Genomic DNA, 26,395 nt, shown 5'->3' on the forward strand with positions numbered 1-26,395 from the left:
CTTATGCCTTTTGACTTTTCTCTTGCTTGTGATGGCCACTCCTCCATGGATCCCTCGTGCAGTTTGAGTTTGAGTTATAGAATGGTTTATATGCTGCTATCCTGTGTCTCTGCCAGTGTTTAAAATGGATTTCTGGGAGGGAGTTTGGTATAATTCCTATCAGCAGTGTGGGGCTTTATCTGCCTGAGCCCCAGAGAGAAGGGCCACGATCTCCCAAGGCTTCAAACAGGCTCATTCTCTTTATTCTTCTTTCAAACTTTCTTTTTTTCCAATGCAGGATTCCTATTTATTGCTCCCACTCTCAGCTCCTAGGCTCACTAGAGATTCCAGGAGATTGCTTTCTGAGCCATCTGGAGAGAGGCTCCAGGAACCCAATATGTATTGACATGGCCCTTATACCAGCACCAGACTAACACCTCTTTCTGGTTATTCAACATCAGGTAACTGAAGTGTGGAGAACTCTTGTATTCCCTGTTGTGCTTAATGGCAGGTGGGGGAAGCACTGATCCTTTAGTGATTCTGAAGTTTTCAGATACTAATGTAAGTCTTTAATTCTATTTTTAAAAATTTCTCTCTTGTTTGGATCACTCATATATGGGGAAGTAAAAAAGAAAATATTCCATCATCTCTATCATCTTACTCAGATCCTGACCCATCTTTACTAGGGGGATGGAAACCCTTGGAGGTAAAATTACTAGGGAGCTCTTGAGGAAAGTGACCGGCGTATTGTCACCTGAGTCCCTTGGCAGAGCCTGGAAGGAATTGCTCTGCTCCAATAAGTTAGCCTCAGGTCATTGACTGGGAGGCCAAGGAGCTGGAACAAGTTCAGCCCTTACCTGGAAGGTCCAAGCTCTCTGCACCTTCTATTCTCTCTGGGCTGTAGATTTTTCCTTTCTTAATATTTGGTGATGGTTAGTTGTGGGGTTTCTTCTGGAATTTGGAGGGGTGGAAGAAATAGGGGAAATCAAGTTGAGTATGAGATTCATCATTATTTGCGTAAGAATTTTAAGGAGAAGCAAAATTAGTGGATCTTATAGCAATTGAAATAATGAGTGATTGGAGAAAGTGGGGGAGTATTTCAAGAGTCAGCTTTAGCCGAGTGTGGTGGTGCACGCCTGTAATCTCAGCACTCAGGAGGCTGAGGCAGGAGGATCACTGTGAGTTCGAGACCAGCCTGGCTACATAGTGAGTTCCAGGTCAGTCTCAACTACATAGTGAGACCCTGTCTCAAAAAGAAAAAAACAAAAAAACAAACAAAAGAAAAGAAAAGAAAAGAAAAGAAAAGAAAAGAAAAGAAAAGAAAAAAAAACCTGAATAAAAAAAGAAGTATTCAAGAGTCAGTTTAAATTTCTGGAGCAGTAATGTCAGTTTTGACTATATGAAGAAGTAGTATTTTTCTTTATTATATTCTGGATATACTAATCCTTTGTTATTATAACTTAATATTTTGTCTGTGGTTTATCATTTAGCTTTGTTCACAATTTTTGTTTGTTTTTTTGTTTTTTGTTTTTTGTACCCGGGATCAAACTCAGGTCCTTGCTCTTGGGAGGCAGGCAACAGAACCTCTGAACTAAATCCAGGCCCCACATTGTTCTTTATTGTTAAAAAAAAACCTTATGATATTTTGAGGTCAGTTTAAGCACTAACACCCCTCTCCCCCTTTTTAGGCAGTACTGGGAATTGAACCTATCCCCAGCACCTTTTTATCATTTGGAGATAGGATCTTGCTAAGTTGCCCAGGCTGGATTCAAATTTGGGATCCTCCTGCCTCAGCCTCCCAGAATGCTAGGATTATAGACGTATGTCATTATGCCCAGTTTCCCATTGTTTGTCATTTATTTAATGAATGAAAAATTAAGAGGACACAAGAAACACCAGCTTGCTTTTCTTTTTCTCTCACTCATGCTTTTCTTTCTCTCTTGTTTCTTTCTTTCTCCCTTCCTCTCTCCCTTCCTCTCTCCCTTCCTCTCTCCCTTCCTCTCTCCCTTTCTCTCTCTCTCTCTCTCTCTTTCTTTCTTTCTTCTCTCTTTCTCTCTGCCACTCCCCTCCCCTCCCCTTCTCTTTCTGTTGAGAACAGTGTCTTGCTAAGTAGTTCAGGCTGGCCTCAAATTCACAGTGATCCTCCTACCTCAGCCTCCTGAGTACTGTGATTATAGGCTTGTACCACCATGCCTAGTGTTCACATCTCATTTTAAAAGATATGTTTACTAATGCTCTTTAGTATTAATGCTATGAAGATTTATTTTCTTCCCAGGGAGTAAGTGGGTTGAGGATTTTTTTTCCCCTTAAACTGGCTTCTACACTTTTTGTTTGTTTTGTTTTGTTGTGTTGAGACAGGATCTTGAGTGTTGTTCAGTCTGGCCTTGAATTCACTGTGGAGTTGAACTTGTGACAGTCCTCCTGCCTCAGCCTCTTGTGTTGTGGGATTACAGATGTTCACCACCTGCCCAGCCAGACTCTTTTTTTTTTTTTTTTGGAGACAAAGTCTTGCTGTGTTGTATAGATGGGTCTGTTCTTGCCTTGGCCTCCTGAGTACTTGGGATTACTATTTCAAAAGTGACTTACTTTTTGCTTTATGTGAGTTTTTAACCCATTTTGTCCTATTAGTAAATATATTAGTTTTATTTACAGAGGAAATGTAAGAGAAAACTTCGTCTGTGGAGAAAATGAGTGTGTGATTGCAGATAATCAACATTGCATAAGATCTGATACTCTGTTTTTATTCGTTTGTATTTTCTTCAGTGGCATTTAAAAAAAATCTCATTTTAAAAATAATTTGTTGAAGCTGAGCATTGTGGTGCACACCTGTAATCCAAGCATTTGGGAAGCTGGCAGGAGGACCACAAGTTTGAGGCTAGCCTGGACTACATAGTGATACTTTGTCTCAAAACAAATTATTTATTAGAACCAGGAGCAATGATGCATACCTGTAATCCCAGCTAGCCTGGACAATTTAGCGAGACCTCTTCTCAAAGTAAAATTTAATAAAGGGGTAAGGATGCAGCACAGTGGTAGAGTGTTTGTCTAGCATATGTGAGGCCCTGGGTTCATTCCTTCCAATCCACCCACCCTGGAATTGAGTATCTCTTATGTGGCAGGCACTTTTGTTAGGCATTAGAGATACAGCAGTGAAGAAGACAGACAGAATTCTTGGCCAAGGAACTACATTCTAGAAGGGGAGACAGATGATAAGTATTCAATAAAATTACTAAGAATTCAGATCTCTCTTTCCCTTGCAGTGCTAGATATCAAAACCAGGGCTTTGCACATAGTAGTCAAGCACTCTACCATAGAGCTACCTCCCTAGTCCTAACTTTAGGTCTAGAGGAGAATCATGAAGACACTAAAGGAAAGCAATAAGCCCAAGAAGTATGGAGGAAGAGCCCATGTTAACCAGAGTGGTCGGGGAGCTTGGTGAAGGCAGCAGTTTTACTTGACTTTTCAAAGAATCAACATTTGGTTTTGTTTCTGTCTTAAAGTTGCATTTTATGCTTTGTTATTTTCTTTCCTATTACTTTCTTAGATTTAATTTCCTCTTCTAAGTTTTTGAAAAAATATCATCAGGTTTTTATCCTATTGTTAACATGTTTATTTAAAGCCATGACTTGCCCTGTAAGCATAACCAGCAATATCACAAGTTTTAGGAAAAAGCAACTTATTTTATAATTTACATATAATAAAATTCACATATTTTACATGTGATTGTTGATTACATCCATGTAATCACAGCCCTAATTAAGAAAATATCCATTTTCCCCAAAAGTTCTCTTGGGTTTCATTATAGTCAGTTTTCCAGGTAGCCACTACTTATTTCTGTCATTGTAAGATTACCTCTGCCTTTTCAAGAATTTAATAGAAAAGAAATTGTACACTGTAATACCAGCACTCAGGAGGCAGAGACAGGATTGTTGTGAATTCAAGGTCAGGTAGGGCTACATAGCAAATTCATGGCTAGCCTGAATTATGTAGCAAGACCCTGTCTCTAAAAACCAAATTAAAACAAAACAAAAAAAGAAAAAAGACAAAGTTGTGCAGTACAATATTCTTTTGTAGCCTTTTTGGATCAGCATAATGCTTGTGAGATTCATCTGCATTGTTGTACATGTTTGTGTGCTGTTACTACTGAGTAGTATTTCCAGTTTTAAATTTTTTCTTGCTCTTTTTTTGTTGGTGCATGTTTGTAGTACATTATGATTACATTTATCATGGAGAGTTGCTACATGTAAATGACATTTTTCAAGTCCTTTTCTGGGGGAGGAACCTCCTGTCTCCCTTTCCATGTACCTCTTGGACCCCTTCTCCTACATATACATATATAATTTTTTATACATGTTTGTAGTACAGGATGATCACAGTCCTTGTAGAGACTTGGTGCTTGTATATAACCCTTCACAATCCCTGCCTTCTCTTTTTGAATCTCCTTTCTCTCCCCTCTTTCACCCTCCCTCTGTCTTTCAGTTCCCTGCTCCTATGCCAAAGATCTATCTTTCTATTTCCTACTTTCTGTTCTTTAGTTTGTTCTTTACGCCCCTACCTTTCCCTTTTGCTTGGAAGTGCTTTTGCTATTCTAGGTCTTTTCTAGTTCTGTATGAATTTTAGGATTGTTTTCTCTAGTTTTGTGAGGAATGTTATTGGTGTTTTGATTGGGACTGTTTTACATCTGTATAATAGTTTTAGTAGTATAGCCATTTTGACTATATGTGGTTCTGCTTATCCAGGGATAGGGGTTATCTTTGTATTTTCTGATATACTGTGTAATCTCTTTTTTCAGAGTACTGTAGTTTTCATTGTACAGGTCTTTCACTTCCTTGGTTAGGTTAATTTCTAAGTACAGTATTTCATTTTACTTGATGCTGATGTGAAAGGTATTGTTTCCCTAATTTCTTTCTCAGTGAGTTTGTTATTAGCGTACAGGAATGCTACTGATTTTTGAGTGTTGACTTTGTTTCTTGCTATGCTATTGAAGTTGCTTATTCTAGGAGTCTTTTGAGTGAAAGTATATTGAATGGGAGTGTTGATAGCAGACACCCTTGCCTTGTTCTTGACTTTAGAGGGAAAGCTTTCAATGTCTCTCCTTTTAGTCTGATGTTGGTTGTAGGTTTGTCATAGATGGCTTTTATTAGATCGACATAAAGAACTTTTATACCTATTTTTTCATAGTTTTTTAAAATCATGAATCGATGTTGGATTTTGTCAAATGCTTTTTCTGCATCTGTTGAAATGATTTGTGATTTTTGCCCTTGTTTTTGTTTGTGTGGTATATAACATTTATTGATTTGCATATGTTGAACCATCCCTGGGATGCAGAATGCTTGGTCATGGTATGTGATCTTTTTGAGTATTTGCTGCATTGTGTTTGTTAGCATCTTATTGAGGATTTTTGCATCTGTGTTCATTAAAGAGCTTGGCTTGTAGATCTTTTCTTTGATTCCTTCTCTGGTTTTAGAATCAGAGTAATGATCAGGAATCAGGAATGACTTTGAAAGTATTGCTTCCCTTTTAATTTCATTAAAGAGTTTGAAGAGTGTTGGTGTTAGACCTTCTGTAAATTTCTTGTAGAATTCTGCAGTTAATCCATTGGGACCTGGGCATATCTTGTTGGTTGTTTTAAAATTACTTTTTCAATTTTATTGACTGATATTGGATTATTTAGGATTTTTTTTATCTTCTTTGTTCACCTTTGGTAATTCATATATATCTAGGAATCTATCCATTTCTTCTGTATCTTCCATTTATTAGCATACAGATTCTCAAAGTAGTTACCCATTATCTTCTGGATTTTGGCAGAATCCATTGTGATTTCACCTTTTTCATATTTAATTGCATGGAATTGAGTCTTTTCTTTCCTTGTAAGTTTGGCTACGGCTTTGTCTAATCTTTTCAAAGAGCCAACTCTTCAACTCATTCTTTGTGTTGCTTTTTTTAGTTTCAATTTAATTTATTTCTCTTCTAATCTTTATCATTTTGTTCCTCATGGTAGCTTTGGGTTTGGATTGTTCTTATTTTTCTAGGACCTTGAAGTATATCATTAAATTATTTATTTACACGCTCTGTTTTTCTGTTTTTGGTACCAGGTATTGAACTCTGGGCCTTGCACTTGCCAGGCAGATGCTGTAACTGTTCGGCAACATCCCTGGCCTGTGCTATTTTTTTTTTTTTTTAATGTGAGCTTTCACTGCTGTAAACTTCTCTCTCTCTCTCTCTCTCTTTTTTTTTTTTGAGGCAGGGTCTCACTATGTAATTGAGACTGACCTGGAACTCACTATGTAGCCCAGGCTGGTCTCAAATTCCCAGAGGTCCTCCTGCCGCAGCCTCACGAGTGCTGGGATTACAGGTGTGCGCCACCACGCCCGGCTATAAACTTCTCTTTGAGACTGCTTTCATTTTGTCCCATAGGTTCCATTATGTTGATGGGCAGTATTGTTTGATTTTAGGAACTAATTTCTTTTGAGACCCTTTGATATCAAGAAGATATTGTTTAATTTTCATGTGTTTGTGTAGTTTCTGTGGTTTCTTTTGCCTTGGTTTCTAGTTTCATTGCACTATGATCTGATGCCTGAGATAATTTTAATTGTTTTGCATTTACTTAAGCATACTTTATGGGCTAGTATGTGGTCTCTTTTGGAGTCCTATGTGCTCCTGAGAAAAATGTGCATTTTCTTGTTGTTGGGTGGAATACTCTGTAAATATATATTGTCTGTTTGTGGTTTACTTTGATATGTCTTTGCTTAGTTGATTTGTGACAGTGGGGTAGTATGGTCCCCCATTACAATTGTATTGGTGTTTATTAATTTTCATGTCCAGTAGTGTTTGTTTTATGAAGTTGGGTGCACTGGTGTTTGGTGCATAAATTTTTATAATTGTTATCTCTTCCCTTTGAATTGATGCCTTAATCACTATGTAGTGACTTTCTTTGTTTCTTGTGATCAGTTTTAGCTTGAAATTGTATTGTCTGAAATTAGGATAGCTACTCCTGCCTTTTTCCAGGTTCCTGTTACATGGACTATTGCTTGCCATCCTTTGTTTTTAAATTGTGAATTTATTTTTGAATTAAATGTGTTTCTAATAAACTGCTTATAATTGGAATTTGTTTCTTGACCCATTCTTCCAATCTGTGTAGACTGGTAGAGTCACATTCACATTGAGAATTATTATTGAAAGATACTGACTTATTCCTGTCATTATACTGTTTTCCTGCTGTTGATTTTCCTTTTCTTTTTCTTTTTTTTCCTTTTGTATAGCTGTCCTTTCTTCCAGATGTATTAATTCTTTTTGATTGGCATTTTTGAGTTATTGGCTTCATTGTCTCTAAAACATCCTTGATAGTTTTTTGTAATGTTGGTTTGGTGGCCACAAATTTCATCACGTGCTCCTTGTCATGGAAATGTCTTATTTTTCCATCATTTTGTTTTGTTTTATGTTTTTTGGGGGCAGGATCTCACTGTACAGCCCAAGATGACTTTGAACTCATCATGATCCTCCTGCCTCACACTCCTGAGTGCTAAGATTACAGGCTTATAATGTATCACCATCATACCTGTCTTCTCCATTGGTTCTGAAGGAAAATTTTTAAGGATTTATAAGTCAGGGTTGGAATTTGTTATCTTTTTAGGTCTTGGAACACTTCACTCCAAACTCTTCTGGTCTTTTAGTTTGTGTTGAGAAGTCTGCTGTAATTCTAATGGGTTTACCTTTATGTGTAACTCATTTTTCTCTAACAGCTTTAAAGATTTTATTCCTGTGAGGGACTTCTGGTACTTTGAGTATTATGTGGTGCAGAGAGATTCTCTTTTGATCGTTGCAGTTTGGGGTTCTATATGTTTCACTTATCTGTATGTTTCTTTCCCTATATTTGGGCAATTTTCTGCCATTTTTTTTTTTTTTGTCCTTGTGCAAAACCATAATTATTGTAGCTTGAATTCGATGATATAAACATAACCAGTTTTGTTTTTCTTTTTTTTTTTTGGTTTTGGTTTTTTGAGACAAGGTCTCACTATGTAGTTGAGACTGACCTGGAACTCACTATGTAGCCCAGGCTGGTCTCGAACTCACAGCAATCCTCCTGCCTCAGCCTCCTGAGTGCTGGGATTACAGGAGTGCGCCACCATGCCCAGCTTGTTTTTCTTTTTAAATTTTTTGGTGGTAGATATTGAAACCAGGGTTTCATGTGTGCTAAGCATGCAGTCCAGCACTGAGCTATACCCCTAGCCCTTGAGCTTTGTTTTTCTTTTTCAAAATTGTCTGGATTTTGCTAAGACCTTTGCAATTTCATAAAATTTTAGACTCAGCTTGTAAATTTCTGTGAAAAAAACAAATGAGATTATGTTTCGGATTACATAAAACCTCTAAATCAACTTATGGCAAAACAGTATTGTCTTCTGTTCCATGAATATAGCATGTTTGCTTATTTAGTTCCTTTAAAATTTGTCTCAGTAATGTTTTGAGAGGTTGGATGTGGTCTTTCCAGACCTTGCAGCCATAGGATGACTGCAGCTGAAGTAGCAATTAAACCTAAAGACAGATTTCCTTTTGTGATCTAGTAAGTTGCATGTGTCATTTGTCTCATTTTTTTGGTTAGAAGCAAATCACAAGCCTGCTCAGATTCAAGGGGGGAAAATAGAATTACTATTACAACATCAAGGTCACACTCTAAAAAGCATGTGAGTTAGAAGGTATTGTTGCATTTATACTTGGAAAAAACAATATGGCACATTTCTATCCTCTGGCCACAGTAATTCACATTCCTTCCATATGGGAAATATACTTGCTAGCCTTTCTCCTTACCATTTCTAATGTCTCTTCTTGTTATAGCATCAATGGTAAGCCCAAGACCTTGTCATCTAACTCAGAGCCATGAATGGATTTGGCTTTGCTATAGTTCCTTGAATCTACACCCTACGTCAGTTTCTCTAAATCTGATGGGTTTTTTTTTTTTTTTTTTTGCAGGGGAGGTGGTCTAAAAAGACAGATTATCTGCTCATCCATCAACAAAAATGTTGGGACAAAGATAAGATACTGTCATTCAGAAAGTGGGTGGGTTGTGGAAGGAATGAAAGGCATAGGGTGACCATTGATCCATAGCAATCCTGAAGTCCCTAGCTGAGACCTGGGATAGCTTGGTGGTAGAGTACTTAGATAGCATCCCTGAGTCCGTGGGTTCAATCCCTAATACTGCAGAAAAATAAAAAAAATTCCTGAGCTGAGAACATTTTGCCTATCCTTGATTAAATCTTACAGGGTCTGATTCTTTAGAGCTTTTGATTATCTTCTGGATTTTTAATTCTGCCCTCTTAGGAATGCTTCTTTTGACAAAGTCTAGTCTGGATTCCAATTTAGTAGTTAGCTTAGTGTTTAACTCTAAAAGTTTTTTATTTTCTCAATGAGTTTATTGGTACATTTTAGGTATACATCTTGTATCTTTACATGACAGGTCTTGGTTCTCATTTTTTCCCCTTACCTCTGCCCTCCCTCTACCCTCTCCTCCCTTCCCTATTTACAAATACTTTATTTCCATTTTTTCATTTTTATCTCTAAAAGTTTGGAGGGCCTAGATTTCTTTTCAGTTTTATACTCTTTGTCCCTTTCAGTTCAAACTGATAGAATTCCTTTATAAACTCATATGTCAATCAATACATAATCCACTTCATCAGACAAAAGCCAGACTCACAAATTTGAGATAATCTCTTTCCTACTTGGCCTTCTTGGAAGGCTGCTATGGGAAAATTACTCTTAAGATTTTTCTAAGTTCTGTTGTTTTAACAGAGAAGGTCTGGTAGGTATATGCCTTTGAGGTCACTATGAGGGAGTACCTTAAATATATCTGAGATTATAAGAAAGGTTTTACAGGCCTCCCCTGGGTTTGATGTTTTCCATGTTACTGTGACAGAGCTGCCAAACTTTTGACATGGTATAATAAGTACTTCTTTCTTTTACATGCCTTTAAGTTTTTCCTTTAATCTTTCACCAATAATCTTCTTGAAGTCCCTTAGTATTATATTACTTGTCTTCTCATGACCCTTCCAGTTTCACTCATTATCTAATTCCAAATACAATGCCACGCTTAGATTTTTTTTTTTTTTTTTTTTTTTTTTTTTTTACTGTGACAACACAAAGGTTCCACATTTGCTTCAGTTATTGTTATTGTGTCATAAGTCACTCTAAAACATTTACTGTTTCTGTTGATTTCTGAAGGTAGGCAATTCAGGAAGGACCTTTCTGGCAGACTAATATAGACCATCCAAGTTTTTCTAGATGAATATTTTTTCATTTATATTTTTGAGATGTGGTCTTCCATGTTTCCCAGGCTGACCTTAGATTCCTGGGCTCAAGCTTTCTCCTGCCTCACCTCCTGAGTAGATGCTATATTTTTCATGACTATCGATCATATTTTCCTGGTTCTTTGCATATTTAGTGAATTGACTAAATAATGGTCATTGTGTATAAAATACATTGTAGAAACTGCATTCTGTTTATTTTCCTTAATTTTTTTCTTTTGTGCTGTTGGGGATTGAATCATTCTAATTTTGGCACTTCACTGAATCACCAATAGATCACTTTGGTTTTGTGAAGCTTTGCTTTTTATTCATTTATTAACTTATTATGACTATGAAAGACCCAAGCTTAATAGGACAGGCTTCAATATCTAAATTCTGCAGATAGTCTGAGGGCTTTGTTAAGGAAGGACATTATAAGAAGACCCTTTACTGATTTTGATTTTCATAGTTGTTCTACCAGTTTGCATTCCCACTAGCAATGTAAAACAGTTTCTTTTACCTTCATCCTTGCCAGCATTTATTATTATATCTTTATGATGGCCATTCTTTCTGGAATAAGATGGAATTTCAGTGTAGTTTTAATTTGGAGTCTCTAATGGCCAGAGATATTAAACACTTTTCATTGTATTTATTGGCCTTTTATAATTCTTCTCCTGAGAAGTGCCTGTTCATTTAAGTTGCCCATTGTTTGGATCTTTACTGGGGGTTACTAATTTTTAAGTTATATGTATTCTAGATATTAGTTCTCTGTCCAAGACTGGCAATTTATTTTTTCATTCTGGAAGTTGTCCCTTTACTCTGTAGGTTGTTTCCTTTACTGTGACAAAGCTTTTAATTTGAGATAATCCCAGTTTTTGTTTCTTGATGTTATTTCTTGTGCATTGGGGTTCTGTTCAGAAAGTTCTTTCCTATGCCCATGTCTTCAAGAATTTTATCTATTTTATCTTCTAGCAGAGTAAATGTTTCTGTTATAACAGATCTTTGCTCCATTTTGAATTTAGTAGAGGGTGAGAGATAGTGGTCTACCTTCAATCTGCATGTGGATAGTCAGTTTTCCTAACACTATTGGTTAAAGCATATATGATTTTGACCCTGTTATTAACAATTAGATGAACATGCCTGAATTATTATTTCTGCTTATTCTGTTCCCTTGGTCCACACATCTGTTTTTGTGCTATGTGCTGTTTTTATCACTGTAACTTTGTAATATCACTGAATTCAGGGGATTGTAATGCTTCTTACCTTGTTTTTGTTGACCAAGAATCTTTTCTGCTATTCTGGGCTTCATCTGGTGACATGCAGTTTAGGATTTTTTTCTTCTAGTTTTGTGAAGAATGCTGTTGGTATTTTGATTGACATTGCATTAAATCTATGTATCAGTTTTGAAAGTATGGCCATGTGACAATGTTGGTTTGCCTGTCAAGGAAGGAAGGATATCTTTCCATTTTCCGGTGTCCTCTTTGATCTCCTTTTTCCAAGTACTATAGTTTTTGCTGTAGAGGGTTTTCATTTCCTTGGTTTGGTTACTTACCCCCCCCCATCCCCCAGATGAAAGCTAAATCCCTGGCCCCTTGTTTGGTTAATTTTTAAGTATTTACTTTTTCTTGAAGCTGCTATGGATATTGTTTTCCTAATTTCTTTCTCAGTTGGTTAATTATTGTTGTACATGAATGCTGTTGATGGATTTTTTGTTTCTTGATTTTGTATCCTTGTTACCTTGTTGAATTTGTTTATTCTAGGGATTTCTGGTAGAATTTTTGGGGTCTTCTGTATAAAGCATCATGTCATCTTCAAATAAGTATAGTTTGACTTCTTTCTTCTTATACTTAGCCCTTTTATTTTTTTATCTTGCCTGGTTGCTCTGGCTAATTATATTGAATAGGAGGGATGATAATGAGCATCCTTGTCTTGTTTCTGATTTTAGAGGAAGAACTTTCATATTTTCCCTATTTAATGTGATGTTTGCCATTAGTTTGTTATAAATAGCTTTTACAGATTGAGATACCTATACCTATCTTCTTCAGGGTTTTGGTTTTTTTTTATTCATGAATGGATATTGTATTTTGCCAAAGACTTTTTCTGTATCTATTGAGATGACCATGTGATTTTTTTGCCCTTCCATTTATGTGTGATGTATTATGTTTATAGCTTTTCATATGTTGACGCATACTTACATCACTGGGAAGAGGCCTACTTTGTTTTTGTTTTTGGTACCAAGGATCAAACTCAGGACCTTGTGCTTTCAAGGCAGGCAGCAGCCTCACTGAGCTGAATCCCCAGCCAAGAGGCCTACTTTGTATGTGTGACCTTTTTAATGATTTGTTGTATTCTGTTTGCCAGTAACTTGTTGTGGATCTTTGCATCTGTTTTTATTAAAAAGATTTGTCTGTAGCTTTTATTTTTATTTTTTAAAATCAAGTCCTTGTCTTTGGAATCAATGCTAGTATTAACCAGGTAGCTCCTTCCAAAAGTGGCTGGCCAAAGAAATGCTACTGAATTTTGTGGTGTTTGAGTCTCCTTCTGGAGTTGGATTGCAGGTTCTTCTTTTCTTGAACAAAGAATTTAATAAAGTGAACAAAAAGTGGTGACAAACTTTATTTGAAAAAGTAGAAGTGAAGAGTGAGGGAGAAACTAGCCCTTTATAATGAGCTTGAACAAAAAGGAAAAAGCAAGATAAAAATGCGTCCTAAGGGCCGGGGATTTTGCTAAGTGGTTCTGCCACCTGCTTCGCAAGTGCAAAGTCTGGAATTCCATCCCTGGTACCAAAAAACAAAACAAAAACCACCACCCCACCCCCTCCCGCCAATGTCCTGCAAGACACAGGGCAGGCTATTGAGTAAAGCCACAATAGTGAGCTCCTCATGGCATCTGTGTCTTTTTATGCTGTCCAAATCTTGAGGAAACCCATGAGAACTTCTACATAAAGGTCCAGAGTGGTGCTGGGATCCTATGCCTCAGGTTGATGTCAGGTGTAGGCCATCCTATTGAAAACCTTAAGTTCTTGAAAGAAGTTCATGTGCAGGGCTTTAGGAACTGTTCTGCACATATGTTCTGAGATCTTGTAATTAACAGGTCATGCCTACTTCCCCAGCCAGTTCTGCTACACTCTAATCACCTGTCTCACTACCTTTGAAGAATGAGTTTGGAAGTACCATTGGTACCTCGGTTCATGAACTTAATTTGTTCTACAATTTTAGAAAAGATGGCCAAAAGTGGGAAAGATGGTGGTAGTCATGTTTATCACCCATTGTGGAGTATGCAAACAAAACAAAATTTTGCCAAACATTTATGTTTGTAAATGAAATTGTTTACAAAGTATTCCTGAACTGAAGTACCACTGTACTCCTTCTACTTCATTAATTGAACAGTTTTTATATCTTCTCGGTTCACTTTTGGTAATTCCTGTGCATCTAGGAATCTAACCATTTCTTCTAGACTCTTCAATTTATTGGAGTACAGGTTTTCAAAGTGGTTACCAGTTATCTTCTGGATTTTAGCTGTGTCTTGTGATTTTGCCATTTTCATTTCTGATTGCACTGGTATAGTTCCTTTATTCCTCTTTTTTTGGTCAGATTGGCTAAGGTTTTATCTATTTTGTTTATTTTTTTCAAAGATCCAGCTCTTCAATACATTGGTTCTTTGTATTGGTTGTTTTATTTTGCTGTAGCCCAGGCTGGCCTTGAATTCCCAGTTATTCTCCTGGGTTTATATTGGTATTTTAGTCTCAATTTTATTAATTTCTGCTCAGATCTTTATAATTTATTTTCTTTTACTAGCTTTGGATTTGATTATTTTTCTAGGACCTTGAGGTACATCATTAGGTTACTGATTTGGGTTCACTCTGTTTTTCTGAAATGGGCATTCACACTATAAATTTCCTTTTTAGGATTGCTTTCATTGTGTCCTGTAGGTTCTACTACTGGCATTATCATTTGATTATAGGAACTAATCTCTTTCTTCATTTGTTCTGTGACCTAATAGTGTATATTTAAATCTCCACATATTTGCATAATTTCTATGGGTTTCCTTGCATTGCTTTCTAGTTTAATTGCACTATAATGTGATACTATGCATGGTATAATTTTGATTTTTTTGTGTTTAATTTAAGCATACTTATGATCTAGCATGTTATCTGTTTTTGAGAAAGTTCCATGTGCTACTGAGAAGAATGTATATTCTGTTATTGTTGGGTGGTACACTTTGTATGTATCTGTTAAGTTCATTTGTTTAAAGGTGTGGTTCAACTCTAATTTTTCTGTGTTGATTTTTTTTAGGTCTGGTTGATCCATTTATGATAATGGGGTATTGAAATATCCCCCATTATAATTGTGTTGGTGTTTATCTGGTCTTTTATGTCTATAGTTTTTTTTTATGGAATTAGGTGCACCAGTATTTTGGGCATATTTATTTACAATTGTTATCTTTTCCTGTTTAACTGTTATCTTAACCAAATGGTAATATTCTGTATTTCTTTTGATCAGTTTTGGCTTGATGTCCACTTTGTCTAAAGTAGGATAGCTACATTTGCTTATTTTTGGACTCCTGTTGCATGGACTAGTATTTTCCGTCCTTTGATTTTTAGTCTGTGATTTTCCTTTTGGCTTAAATGTGTTTCTTGATTACAGCATACTGATTTTTAGTCCAACCTTCCTGTCTCTGTCTTTTCATTGGGTAGTCAAGACTATTCCCATTGAGAGTTATTATTGAAAGTTACTGACTTACGCATGTCCTTGCATTATTTTCCTGTTGCTGATTTTTTCTACTTCTACTTAATTGCTCATCCTACCAAGTGTATTTATTCTATTAGAAATTTTGGCATTGTTGGCTTCACAACTTGTCTTTCTTAGGATATCCTTGAGAATTTTTGGTTGCTGGTTTAGTGCTCATGAATTTCCTAAGGTGCTCTTGGTCATAGAAAGGTGCTCATGAATTTCTTAACGTGCTCTTGGTCTCTTCATCAATTTTTTTTTCTCTATTGATTTTGAAAGGTAGTTTTGAAGGATATTTTATTTTGAGTTGAAAGTTGTCTTCTTCCAGGACTTGAAGACTTCCCTCCAAACTTTTCTATTCTCTTAACATTTGTGTTTAGAAATCTGCAGTAAATCTAATAGGCTTACCCTTATAGTTGATTTTTCTCTTAACAGCTTTTAAGATTTTTGTCTGTCTGTTGGGCTTCTGGGATTTTGACTATAATATGTCATGAAGTTCTTTTCAGGTTGTGGCCATATATGCTTTGCTTACCTGTATGGTGAATTCTTTCCCTATCCTTGCAAAATTTTCTACTATGATTTCTGTAAACAGATAAGTCATTCATACCGTCTTCTTTTCCCTAACCCAGTTAATCTCTGGTTTATCTTTTTGTGTCATCTAGAAACTCTTGGATCCATTTTTCATGTTCTTTTTGTTTTTTCCATGTTCTTTTGTACTCTATATGGTCATCAAACCACTGCATTCTGACACTGTCCTTATATTGGTTACTTCCACTGCCCATAGAATTTTGGAAGGAAAAAGGAAAAATTAAAAAATAAAGAAAAGTTGAAAAGGAGAAAAGTGAAATAAAAGGAGTAAAAGAAAATTAGTAGTCTTAGATAAAAGTAACAGAAAATTTAAAAAAGAAGAAAAAGGAAAACCAGAAAGCAAAACAAAGACAAAATAAAACAAAAAACCAGACCCTGAAAACGAATGAAGAAAAAGAGAAATCAGTCCAAATAGCAATTCTCTATTTTTAAATGAGTGGGTTCTTCCCAGAACCTGCAGTATTGGAACCCAACACATAGGTAAGGGACAGTGAATCACTGCTAAGATCTATTTACACTCATATTTTTGTGTGTGAATGCTGAATCCTGCATCACTCTTCCTGCTTAAGTTGGGTTCAGATTCAGCTGCAACTCATGCGTACAGGTTGTAGAGCATACATCTTACCATATCACATCAGGGGACCATGAAGTGATATTCTCCCTGTTGGGAGACAAGAGGTGAAGGGACTTACTTAATGCCGCATTTGGAGCACAGCTGTTCATTCTGTCTTTCTTGTATCTTGAGACCATGAAGCCTCCTCTTTGTGACTGTAGTACTAAGTAATAGTAAGAGTGATGGCTGTCATTTATAGTGGGCCTTTTCTGTGTTAGGCTTGGTTCTAGGCACACACATTATTTAGTCTTTACAACAGCACTGAGGTGTATTATTGTCCTCATTTTATAGTATATATCCAACAATATTAAGAGAGATGTAACTTGCCTTATGTTACTAGCCAGTAAGTTGCTGAGTTGAGAAATTCAAACCCAAGTACATCATCCCTGCTCTTCCCAAAGTAAAGAAAGCCATGTTTTTTTCCTTGGTTTTTCAGACCTATCCCTGGAAAGCATGTGTGGCACTGAGCATGCCCAGCTGGGGGAAGATGGACAGCGGCCACCACGGTGCACTTCAACTACCTCATCTCAGTCTGAGCCTTCAGAGCAGCTTAGGCACCACCAAGGCAAGATTCTAGCCTCAGAGGACCCTAAAAAGAAGAGAGCCCAGAAGCCCTCTCACATGAGGCGAAACATAAGGTGAGCTGCGTTCTGGGCAAGGGGAGAGGGGAATGATACCGGTATTAACTTTGTTGTAAGGCTGGCAGTAGCAGCACTGTTTTGGGTAGGAGAGTCCTCTCTCTAGGAGAAAACTGTCCAATACTGTGCCCTTAATGGAGAAGATGAGCTCAGAACCACTGGGAGGGGCTGTTTGAGGGTGCAGGAAAGATATTAAACAAGGTCCTGGATACTTTGAAACCTCAGGTCACTCAGACATCCAAAGAAGTTATATGTGGTGGCCCAAGGATGATAGGGTGTTCTCAATTAGATTTTCTGTTTCTTTATTATTCCTTATATCTCTAAAACAAGAAAAGGTTTAAAAATTTTATTTTTTTAGAATGCAACTTCAGATTGGAGGGTGAGGGTGGCTGTCTGGCCCAAAGCAGGTCTTCTTCCTTGAGCTAAAAGATAAGATGAGTGAACGTGAACTTCTTTAATTAGCCAAATCCCCAACAATCCTTCCTTCTACCAAATAACAACTAGTGCTATTGAAAGGACATAAATGATTATTTTATTCTGCTCCATTTTTTTCTCTTTTGAAACATATCAACAACTTGATAGTATTACTCTAAGCTTGAGAGTAAAGATGTAGAATCCCTGATTTTACTTTTTTATAGAACAGCTTTGTTTTTAATACTTTCAGTTTTGTGAGTCATGTTACTGTTTTACTTTATCTGTTATGTGCAGAGACAAAAATGGCAGGTATGTCTATCAGGAAGTTAAATAATGTGGAAAATATGTTAGCCTAGAACCACCTGAACTTGAACCAACCTCTTGCCCCCATCCTACCCATTTTATAGGTTCAGTAAACTGAAGTGGCCTCTCTTCTCCACTTAGTTCTTTGACTCCAGCAATGGTAATTTCCCTCTTTAGCTTGCCATTACATTGCTGACATCATTTTTTTTTCTCTTTCTCTCTTAAATATGGCTGTAATCTGAAATAAACTCAAGTGGTCTCTTTTTTTCAGAAAGCTACTCCGGGAGGATCAGTTGGAGCCGGTTACCAAAGCAGCACAGCAGGAAGAGTTGGAAAGAAGGAAGCGCCTGGAGCAGCAGAGGAAAGATTATGCAGCCCCCATTCCCACTGTTCCCCTGGAATTCCTCCCTGGTGAGCAAAGGAGGTGGCAGAAAAGGCTCTAGGCTCCCACAGTGGTCAAAGACAGATATGGAATAAGATTGTGGCCTCTCAGGAATCCGTTAAAGTCATCTTGCAAGTTGCAGGCTAGTTTGAGTAAATAGCAAGCTTGAGGCTAGCCTGAATTACATAGTGAAACCTTGGCTCATAAAATGGGGTGAGGGGTGGGAGATTATGGGTAAACAAATATGCCATCTCAGATTGATATTTATTGCGATTTTTGCCTTAGCTTTGAAACTTGACATGCTAAGTGATTAGTACCTTTTGTAGAGAAAAGGAATTTGGAAAGAGGCCTGATGTTTTTGAGGTGTCTTCTGCTTTTCTTCCCAGTGGATGCTCCCTGTGACAGTAGCAAACAAGGCAGGGTGGTGAATCATTTTGGGAAAAATATTTGAGCTAAATGTAGTTTGATGTTCCTTTCCTTCTTTTCCTAGAAGAAATTGTCTTAAGAGCAAGTGATGGTCCTCAGTTGCCTCCTCGGGTCTTGTCCCAGGAAGTCATTTGTTTGGACAGTAGCAGTGGTAGTGAGGATGAAAAAAGCAGTCGAGATGGTAAGATCAAGTCAGAGATGCCTCCCTTTTCTTCTGACCAGATGTTCATCTTGAGATCAGCTGTCCTTTTGAAAAAGAGTTCAGGGGCCGGGGATTTAGCTCAGTGGTTCCGCCACCTGCCTTATAAGCATAAAGGACCTGAGTTTGGTCCCTGGTACCAAAAAAATAAAATAAATAAATAATGAAGTGAAATGAAAACGAATTCAGTCCTTCTTCACTGGGGCTTACCTTTGACAGTTTCTTCTGAGTCACCTTAGTAATTATATGTTTTCTGTTTATCTTAACTTGAAACTGGAAGAGGAAAATAAAAACAAAAACCAAAATTTTTATAAGAGATGACAAATTCTAACTTTCTTTGCTTTTTTTTTTGGTACTGGGGATTGAACTTGGAACCTTGGGCTTGCGAGGTAGGCAGTGGAACCATGGAGCTTAATCCCTGGCCCAGTTTCTACACTCTTGACAAACAGCAATAAATAATCTCTGCTCCTTGGGTTTTTCTTTTGTTTTTCTGCTGCCTCAGAGGTGATTGAACTGAGCTCTGGAGAAGAGGATACTCTGCACATTGTGGACAGCAGTGAGTCTGTCAGTGAGGAGGACGAGGAAGAAGAGAAGGGTGGCACTCATGTGAATGATGCCTTAAACCAGCATGATGCTCTTGGGCGAGTCCTCGTCAACCTCAACCATCCTCCAGAGGAGGAGAATGTCTTCCTGGCCCCACAGTTGGCACGGGCCGTGAAACCTCATCAGGTACAACAAATCTTATCTCCCCTCCCCTTTTCTTTTCTGTTTCCTTTCTGGGAACATTGCCTGCCGGTGATTGTTAGCTTTGAAGCCTGTGAATACTTGTTTAATCTTATGAGTAGCTATTGGAAAGGATTGATACCTCCTCCTAGAAGTTGATGCTTCAAGAGCCCCTTGAGTACAAAGGTGGGTAAAGAGAAGAGACAAGCCTGGGGTTTCCCTTTTCAGGCAAAGTTAGTGGGAGCTTTTGGCCTCACGGTCTTGTGCCTCCTCCTGTGGGATCAGCAAGGAAGAGCTTGAGAGGCTTTCTGGAGAGTAGTGCATTGTTTAGTATGGCATGGATCCAGAAGAGATATGAGAGTCACATTTTGGGACTTTATGCTGCTTGGGAGCAGAATAGTTTATATTGGTCCAGATCCTTGATCCTAAAGCCCAGGACGAGCGAATCAAAGTTCCATGAAGACAAAGGTTGACTCAGCTTAAGGACTGTATGTAACATCAAAATTTCTTTATGGAGTGGGCTGCCTGGAGGTAGTTCCCTCCCCAAGGCTGAAAGCAGCCAGAATGAATGAAAGACCTTATTAGAAATTTGGTACTGCAGAGTCTATAGTCAGATGGGACATTGTACCAGGTGAATGCTTCTGTGTGTTTTCTCCAATATGACAGCCCCAGCCAATACAATAGGCAGGTCCAGGGAGACTTCTTTGTCCATCCATATCAGCTATCTGTTATCAAACCTGCACATTGACTTAATTCTGACTGATTCCTAAGTGAGTAACAGAATACTGGTCTTTGCTAGCGTCTCTTACATTTTTCTGTTTGTTGTTGGTCAGATTGGTGGGATCCGGTTCCTGTACGATAACCTAGTGGAGTCATTGGAGAGGTTTAAGACCAGTAGTGGCTTTGGCTGTATCCTAGCCCACAGCATGGGTCTGGGGAAAACTTTGCAGGTGATCTCATTCATCGATGTCCTCTTTCGCCACACGCCAGCCAAAACCGTCCTTGCCATTGTGCCGGTAAGAGTTTTTGAGAAGGCTCTGCTTAGTCATCTAAAGAGCTCTGGGTAATGTTTTTATTCAGCACCAAAAAGCTTGATGTGCTCAGCTCTGAGCTTGTTTCTTAAAACTTTTTTTTTGGACTTGGCTTTCTGATAGGTTAATACTCTCCAGAATTGGCTGGCAGAGTTCAACATGTGGCTCCCAGCTCCTGAAGCCCTTCCAGCTGACAACAAGCCTGAAGAAGTCCAGCCTCGTTTTTTTAAAGTCCACATTTTGAATGATGAGCACAAGTAGGTAGCCTGCCTTTTCCTCTGCCACATTCCTTTGAAATTTCTCCTGGGGACCCAGATGTCAGGGTAGTCTATTTCAATATTTACCTCATCCTCCCAGTTTCCTTTTGGTTTCTTGATATATCCCTTTTTCTGTTCTTGCTACTCATTTTTTTTTTCCTTCCTTTACATAACTTTTCATTGAAGCTAGTTATGTAGCCTGGGAAATTTCTTATGTTGTGCTTTAGGATACTTTTATAGCATGAAAAAATGCTATAACATTTTCCATTGTAAGTAGTAATAAAATTCAGAATGATAGAATAGAACTTTTGGTCTTTTAACTTTTTACATTTATCTTTTCTTAGCAATCTAATGATCTTGTCTTTTAACCACTGATCCATAGTTGACCTTTAATGGTACAACTTCCAAACCTTTGAAAGGTGTAAACTTTGTTTTAGATTTAAATAAAATTATTTATACAGTATTTCCATTCTGTAATGTCAACCTGATTTACTAAAATCTAAAACTGCTTCTTGGCATGATTAACTGAAAAGGTAGACTTTATTTTCTGCAGAGTGTTTTTGTGATGTTTAGTCACACACATTAAAATGAGGAGACTCTTAAGTGACCTAACAAGTGGTTGATCACTGTTCTGCTTTCTTAGGTTTCAGGACTTCTAGTCTACATGAGGTTAATGAAACAAAGTGAGGGTTCAGGTGGTTAGGAGTGGTGTGACTATGCTGAGGGTCATCTCTGCTGTCTTTGCCCCTTTACTGTTTTTCATTGTCCTTTACCGACTGCAGCCAGGGCAGGTGATGTGTAGAGTATTGCCTATCTTTCTGTTACCTTGTGTTTGTCAAAGTACTAACTTGAAGTGCTTTCTCAAATGTTGGATTGTAGTAATGCTTGTACATCCAAGGGAGTTATCATTCTCTTTTACCTTCCATTGAATTACTATGTTTCTTGCTATTTAACCATCATCAATAATCAAGTGCATCCTCGGTGCAATTAGTATTTCTGGGATGCTTGGAAAGTCTTTGGGCAACTGGCAATAAAGAGTTCTGAATGTATATCAGTATATCTTTGATCGTGAGGAATTCTTCCTTAGAAGCAGCAGAAGTAGTAATACTTTCTCTCTGTGTGTGTTTTGTTGTTATTGGTACCGGTGATTGAATTTAAGGCCTTGCACATGCTAGTCAAGCAATCACTGTATCCTCAGTCAATATCTTTAACAAAGTAAGATGAACTTTATTGAGATGTAATTTACATTTCACATAATTTTCTCTGTTTACTCTTGCAGGACGATGGCATCTCGTGCTAAAGTGATGGCTGATTGGGTCTCAGAGGGAGGGGTGCTGCTGATGGGGTATGAAATGTATAGACTTCTCACTTTGAAGAAATCCTTTGCTACAGGTAGACCTAAGAAAACTAAGAAACGCTCTCACCCAGTCATCATTGATCTGGATGAGGAAGATCGACAGCAGGAGTTTCGGAGAGGTGGGCAGCCTTTTCTGGAAATATTTTCAGGGGCATTTCAGGAAAAAAGAAATAGTGTATGCTAATAGCACCTACTCAGACATGAAATACATTATTGATGTGAATTGTTATCACATTATCTGTTCTCTAATTTGGATGGGGCAACTTCTAGTCCCACCCTGAGGGGAGATTGCCCTGTCTGTCCCTGTTTCTCTCACAAAACAGAGGCGAGTAATCACTCCATTTACTACTTCCTAGAGATGTTCTGAGAAGGCATTATGAAAAATCATTCCTATAAGACAGAAAAGTAGTAATGTTTGTAAATTTATAAAACTGCTTTTTGCAAAAACCATTTCACTTATAGTTCTAGTTTTATCGCCACCCCACCCCCACCCCACCCAAGGAGCCTTTGCCCATTTGAGAGAGAAAGTTTTAAGGGTTTAGAGACTGTTTATTTTATAGGTCTCTCTATCTATGAGGTTGCTTGTTCTAGGTTTGCTTCCATGGTAGAGCTGGGATGATCTTTCATTTAGCAATGACTGATGAATAACTTCGGGAAGATATTGTCCTCTAGCTAGTTCCTACCGGGCAACCCTCAGAAGGAGCCAGGACAAAATAAAAAAAGGATAAGGGATACTTATTGAAAGGGTCAGTGGCCAGGTTAGTGTCACATCAAACACATGGGAGCTTGGATGGCTGGCTCCCTTTTGCCAATGGGGGCTGACTCTTGCTTTCCTACTTCCTTCATTTCTTCTGTCTCCTCCAGGGTGCTCCCCTACTTCTCATATTATTGACTAAGAACAGGCCCTCTTACCCTCTGACTCCGGATCCTCTTCCCTCCCTAGAGTTTGAGAAGGCCTTATGTCGCCCTGGTCCTGATGTGGTTATCTGTGACGAGGGACACCGCATCAAAAACTGCCAGGCCAGCACCTCCCAGGCTCTGAAGAATATACGCTCTCGCCGCCGGGTGGTGCTGACTGGGTACCCCCTGCAGAACAACCTTATCGAGTACTGGTGCATGGTGGACTTTGTGCGCCCAGATTTCCTGGGTACTCGGCAAGAGTTCAGCAACATGTTTGAACGCCCTATCCTGAATGGGCAGTGTATTGACAGCACACCTCAGGACGTCCGCCTCATGCGGTACCGGAGCCATGTCCTACACAGTCTCCTGGAGGGTTTTGTGCAGAGGTGAGTCAGGTTTAAGGCCCATTTTCTGAATCGTCACAAATACTACGTGTATGCCAAAGTCATTTTGAAGGGGAAATGTTACATTAAGATGGCCCTTTCCTAGTAGGCAGTAGTAAAACTTTCCTTTGTGTAAATAGCTGGCAGATGATGGATATCTAGTATTTCAGTCCTCTGAAAGTTTGGCGTAGAAGCACTTTACTCAGAAGTTACCTTTAAAGTTACTAAAGATACCCTCTTTACTTGCTGAGCAAAGCATCAGAGAGCTGACTTGAAGGAATAGAAGTGTGGTTCAGGGGTTTGACTTTACTAGTTTCAGCATCAGTAGCTGTAACTGAGGCTAGTCAAAGCAGGCTGTCATTTTCCCTGGTTATGTTGGTATGTGTGGAAAAAGCTCAGAGAAGCATCTCTGAATTGGAGTTAGAATCTGCAATTCCTTTGGTCCTTGCCATGGAATCAGTCATGATCTGGGACAAATCCATCTGTCTCCTTCCTTTAGTTTTCATCCTTACATGACTTTCTTCTCATAGTGCTGAACCACTGCACTGCAGTGTGGTGCACCATTACTGCAGTGCTTGTTAAGATCTTTAAGAGAGAAGTGTGACAGGAGTGCAAGGCCCTGTTTTTATCCTGCACTGACTTCTGCAGGCCATTGCTGATCTCTTTCCCTCTGTAGGAGAGGCCATACTGTGCTGAAGATTCATCTCCCTGCCAAGGAAGAGAATGTGATCCTGGTGCGGCTCTCTAAGATTCAGAGAGATTTGTACACACAGTTCATGGACCGCTTCCGAGACTGTGGTAGCAGTGGCTGGCTGGGGCTGAATCCTCTCAAGGCTTTCTGTGTATGCTGTAAGGTGTGTTGGGGCCTCATGAAAGACTGGAATGGGGACTAGAGATGCACATGATCCTCAAGGATTTTTTTTTTCCATTAAGTTTGTTGGTACATTTAAGGTAAAGAGTATAGTTACATTCATCATTGGGATCCAAGGATTTTTTTCCTCCTGGGACCTGGATAAAGTCAGAGGAGCTGCTGAAGTTCACTGCACTGGAGTCCTCCTTGGGAGGTCTACAGAAAGATGTGCTCATTGTGTATCATACAGTTTCAGGGGTTGCCACTCAGAATGTAGTGTAATGCCTCCTGCTGTAGTGCGTTCAGCTGCATAACTTGTTAGAGCAAACTCAAGAAATCACTTTCTTTCTTACAGATCTTTTTTTTTTTTTTTAACTTGGAAAAGAGGAGTTGCAGAGAAATATTATGGTGGCGGAGTTTTTGACTGATAATATAATCAGTCTTCAAGAAATTATAGCTTAGACAGTTGTTATGGTTATTGTCTATCTGATGTGTTGATGTAATCAGGTTGCAATCTCTCTCATCTGGTTATTGAGAGACCTGTTTGACTTGATATCTCTGATTACACTCTCAACAGATTTGGAAGCTATTATTCTTGATTGACCAGTATGTCACTAAGCTTATGGAAAGTGCATGTCTAGGGACAAATGGAGCTTCAAAATATTCCTTTTGTAGTCATAGTCCTAGTCTAGAGCTAGGAAACTGAAGCAAAAGTGGTTGTGACAGTGCTTTGGTGCCACTACATCTATCATTCCTCCTCTCTCCCAGGAACTCTAACTCTTGCCAGGAATAGTCCCTGAAATGACATCTGATCAGTTATCTATAAGTCAGATACATTTTGTTCATAGGGAGAAGTTAGTCTTGATTCAAACAGTAGCCTTGAAGTGAAAACAAAACATTATCTGAATAAGAATGCAAAATTTGGGCTGGGGATTTAGCTCAGTGGTTCTGCCACCTGCTTTGCAAGTTCAGGGACCCACGTTCGATTCCCGGTACCAAAAAGAATGCAAAACTTATTTTTTAAAAAAGTTCAAAGCTTGTGACATAGCATTTTGATTATATACCAAACATACTGATATTGCCCTCAGTAAGAACTTTCCCTTTCTTGTGTCATGGTCATTACAGCTGGTAGTGAGATTTAATTTGCTGGCTCTTTTGGAATGATTGTGGGCATAGAAAGTTTTGGTATGATAGCATGTTCTGTGGAAGGTGTGTGTTTGAGCAAGTGCATATTTTTAGACTCCCTGGGACAACCTTGGATTGTTCTGTGTCCTGTATCTTGTCTCTTTTCCTTTAACCTCAGATTTGGAATCATCCTGATGTGTTGTATGAAGCCCTTCAGAAGGAGAGCCTGGCCAATGAGCAGGACCTAGATGTGGAAGAGCTTGGCTCAGCAGGGACCAGTGTCCGTTGCCCACCCCAGGGAACAAAAGTCAAAGGAGAGGATAGCACTTTGGTTTCCTCAGTGGGAGAGGCAACCAATAGCAAGTTCCTACAAGGAGTTGGCTTCAACCCTTTTCAGGAGCGAGGCAACAATATTGTCACATATGAATGGGTGAGTCAAGCAGGTCCTTTAGTAGCCATAAACTATTGCTGAGAAGGGATGGTGCATGGCCCACCTAGGGAGAAATAGGAGTGCACTATATACTGCAATGCCAAGGTCTGCAGGGAGCTATAAAGATGGCCAGTAAGCCACTGCCTTGGAGAAAGAGAATTTTATTTCTGGTCATCTGGACTTAGACCTGCTTTAAGCTGCCTTATTTCTCTTTTACAGGCCAAGGAGCTTCTGACTAACTACCAGACTGGAGTCTTGGAGAATTCTCCCAAGATGGTACTACTTTTCCACCTAATTGAGGAAAGTGTGAAGCTTGGGGACAAGATCCTTGTGTTTAGGTAGGAAGAGAAATTCCAAGTTCAGGCTGTGTGTCTTTGGTGAGGATTAACAGAGCCCCTGCCAAGTGAGCCCAGCTAGGCTCACATTAGCCCCCTTTTCTTTCTCCAAGTCCCTGCAACCAACCTCATATTGTGAGGACCTTCTCACATTCTTCCTCTCTCTTCCTCCCCTCCTCTCCCTCCCTCTCTTCAAGCTTCTTTCTTAACCCAATGCATTTTCTACACAATTTAGACCCCAGGCCGACATTAAGGTTTACAGTCTAATCCTTCAAATTGTGACCCAGACCCAGTTTGGTTTCTGGCTTGATTTTGTTCAGCTTGAGAACTAAAAATAGTTTTTATGTTTTTCTTTTTTTTGTACTGGGATCGAACTCAGTACCTTGCACTTGCGAGGCAGGCCGCAGCACCACTGAGCTAAAGCCCTGACCCAGTTTTTACATTTTTAAAGGATTGTA

The 26,395-nt window shown here is 38.6% G+C and overlaps 1 protein-coding gene across 6 annotated transcripts in view; it reads left to right on the forward strand.

The window, feature by feature from the left end:
• Rad54l2 (RAD54 like 2) overlaps nt 1-26,395 on the forward strand; it is a 103,178-nt gene that overhangs the window by 55,355 nt on the left and 21,428 nt on the right. For 5 of the 6 annotated variants that reach the window (XM_010625373.1, XM_010625375.1, XM_010625377.1 and 2 more), the window contains 11 exons: nt 16,621-16,822; nt 17,811-17,950; nt 18,412-18,528; nt 19,049-19,275; nt 20,103-20,285; nt 20,424-20,557; nt 21,837-22,033; nt 22,858-23,200; nt 23,874-24,051; nt 25,351-25,602; nt 25,822-25,940. In XM_010625373.1, coding sequence (XP_010623675.1) covers nt 16,621-16,822; nt 17,811-17,950; nt 18,412-18,528; nt 19,049-19,275; nt 20,103-20,285; nt 20,424-20,557; nt 21,837-22,033; nt 22,858-23,200; nt 23,874-24,051; nt 25,351-25,602; nt 25,822-25,940 — 2,092 coding nt within the window. The remainder of the gene's footprint in view (nt 1-16,620; nt 16,823-17,810; nt 17,951-18,411; nt 18,529-19,048; nt 19,276-20,102; nt 20,286-20,423; nt 20,558-21,836; nt 22,034-22,857; nt 23,201-23,873; nt 24,052-25,350; nt 25,603-25,821; nt 25,941-26,395) is intronic. The other variant, XM_010625378.1, reaches the window with a different exon arrangement.

Source organism: Fukomys damarensis, unplaced genomic scaffold (assembly GCF_012274545.1).
Source record: "Fukomys damarensis isolate Sample0158 unplaced genomic scaffold, DMR_v1.0_HiC HiC_scaffold_37, whole genome shotgun sequence".
NCBI classification, from domain to species: domain Eukaryota; kingdom Metazoa; phylum Chordata; class Mammalia; order Rodentia; family Bathyergidae; genus Fukomys; species Fukomys damarensis.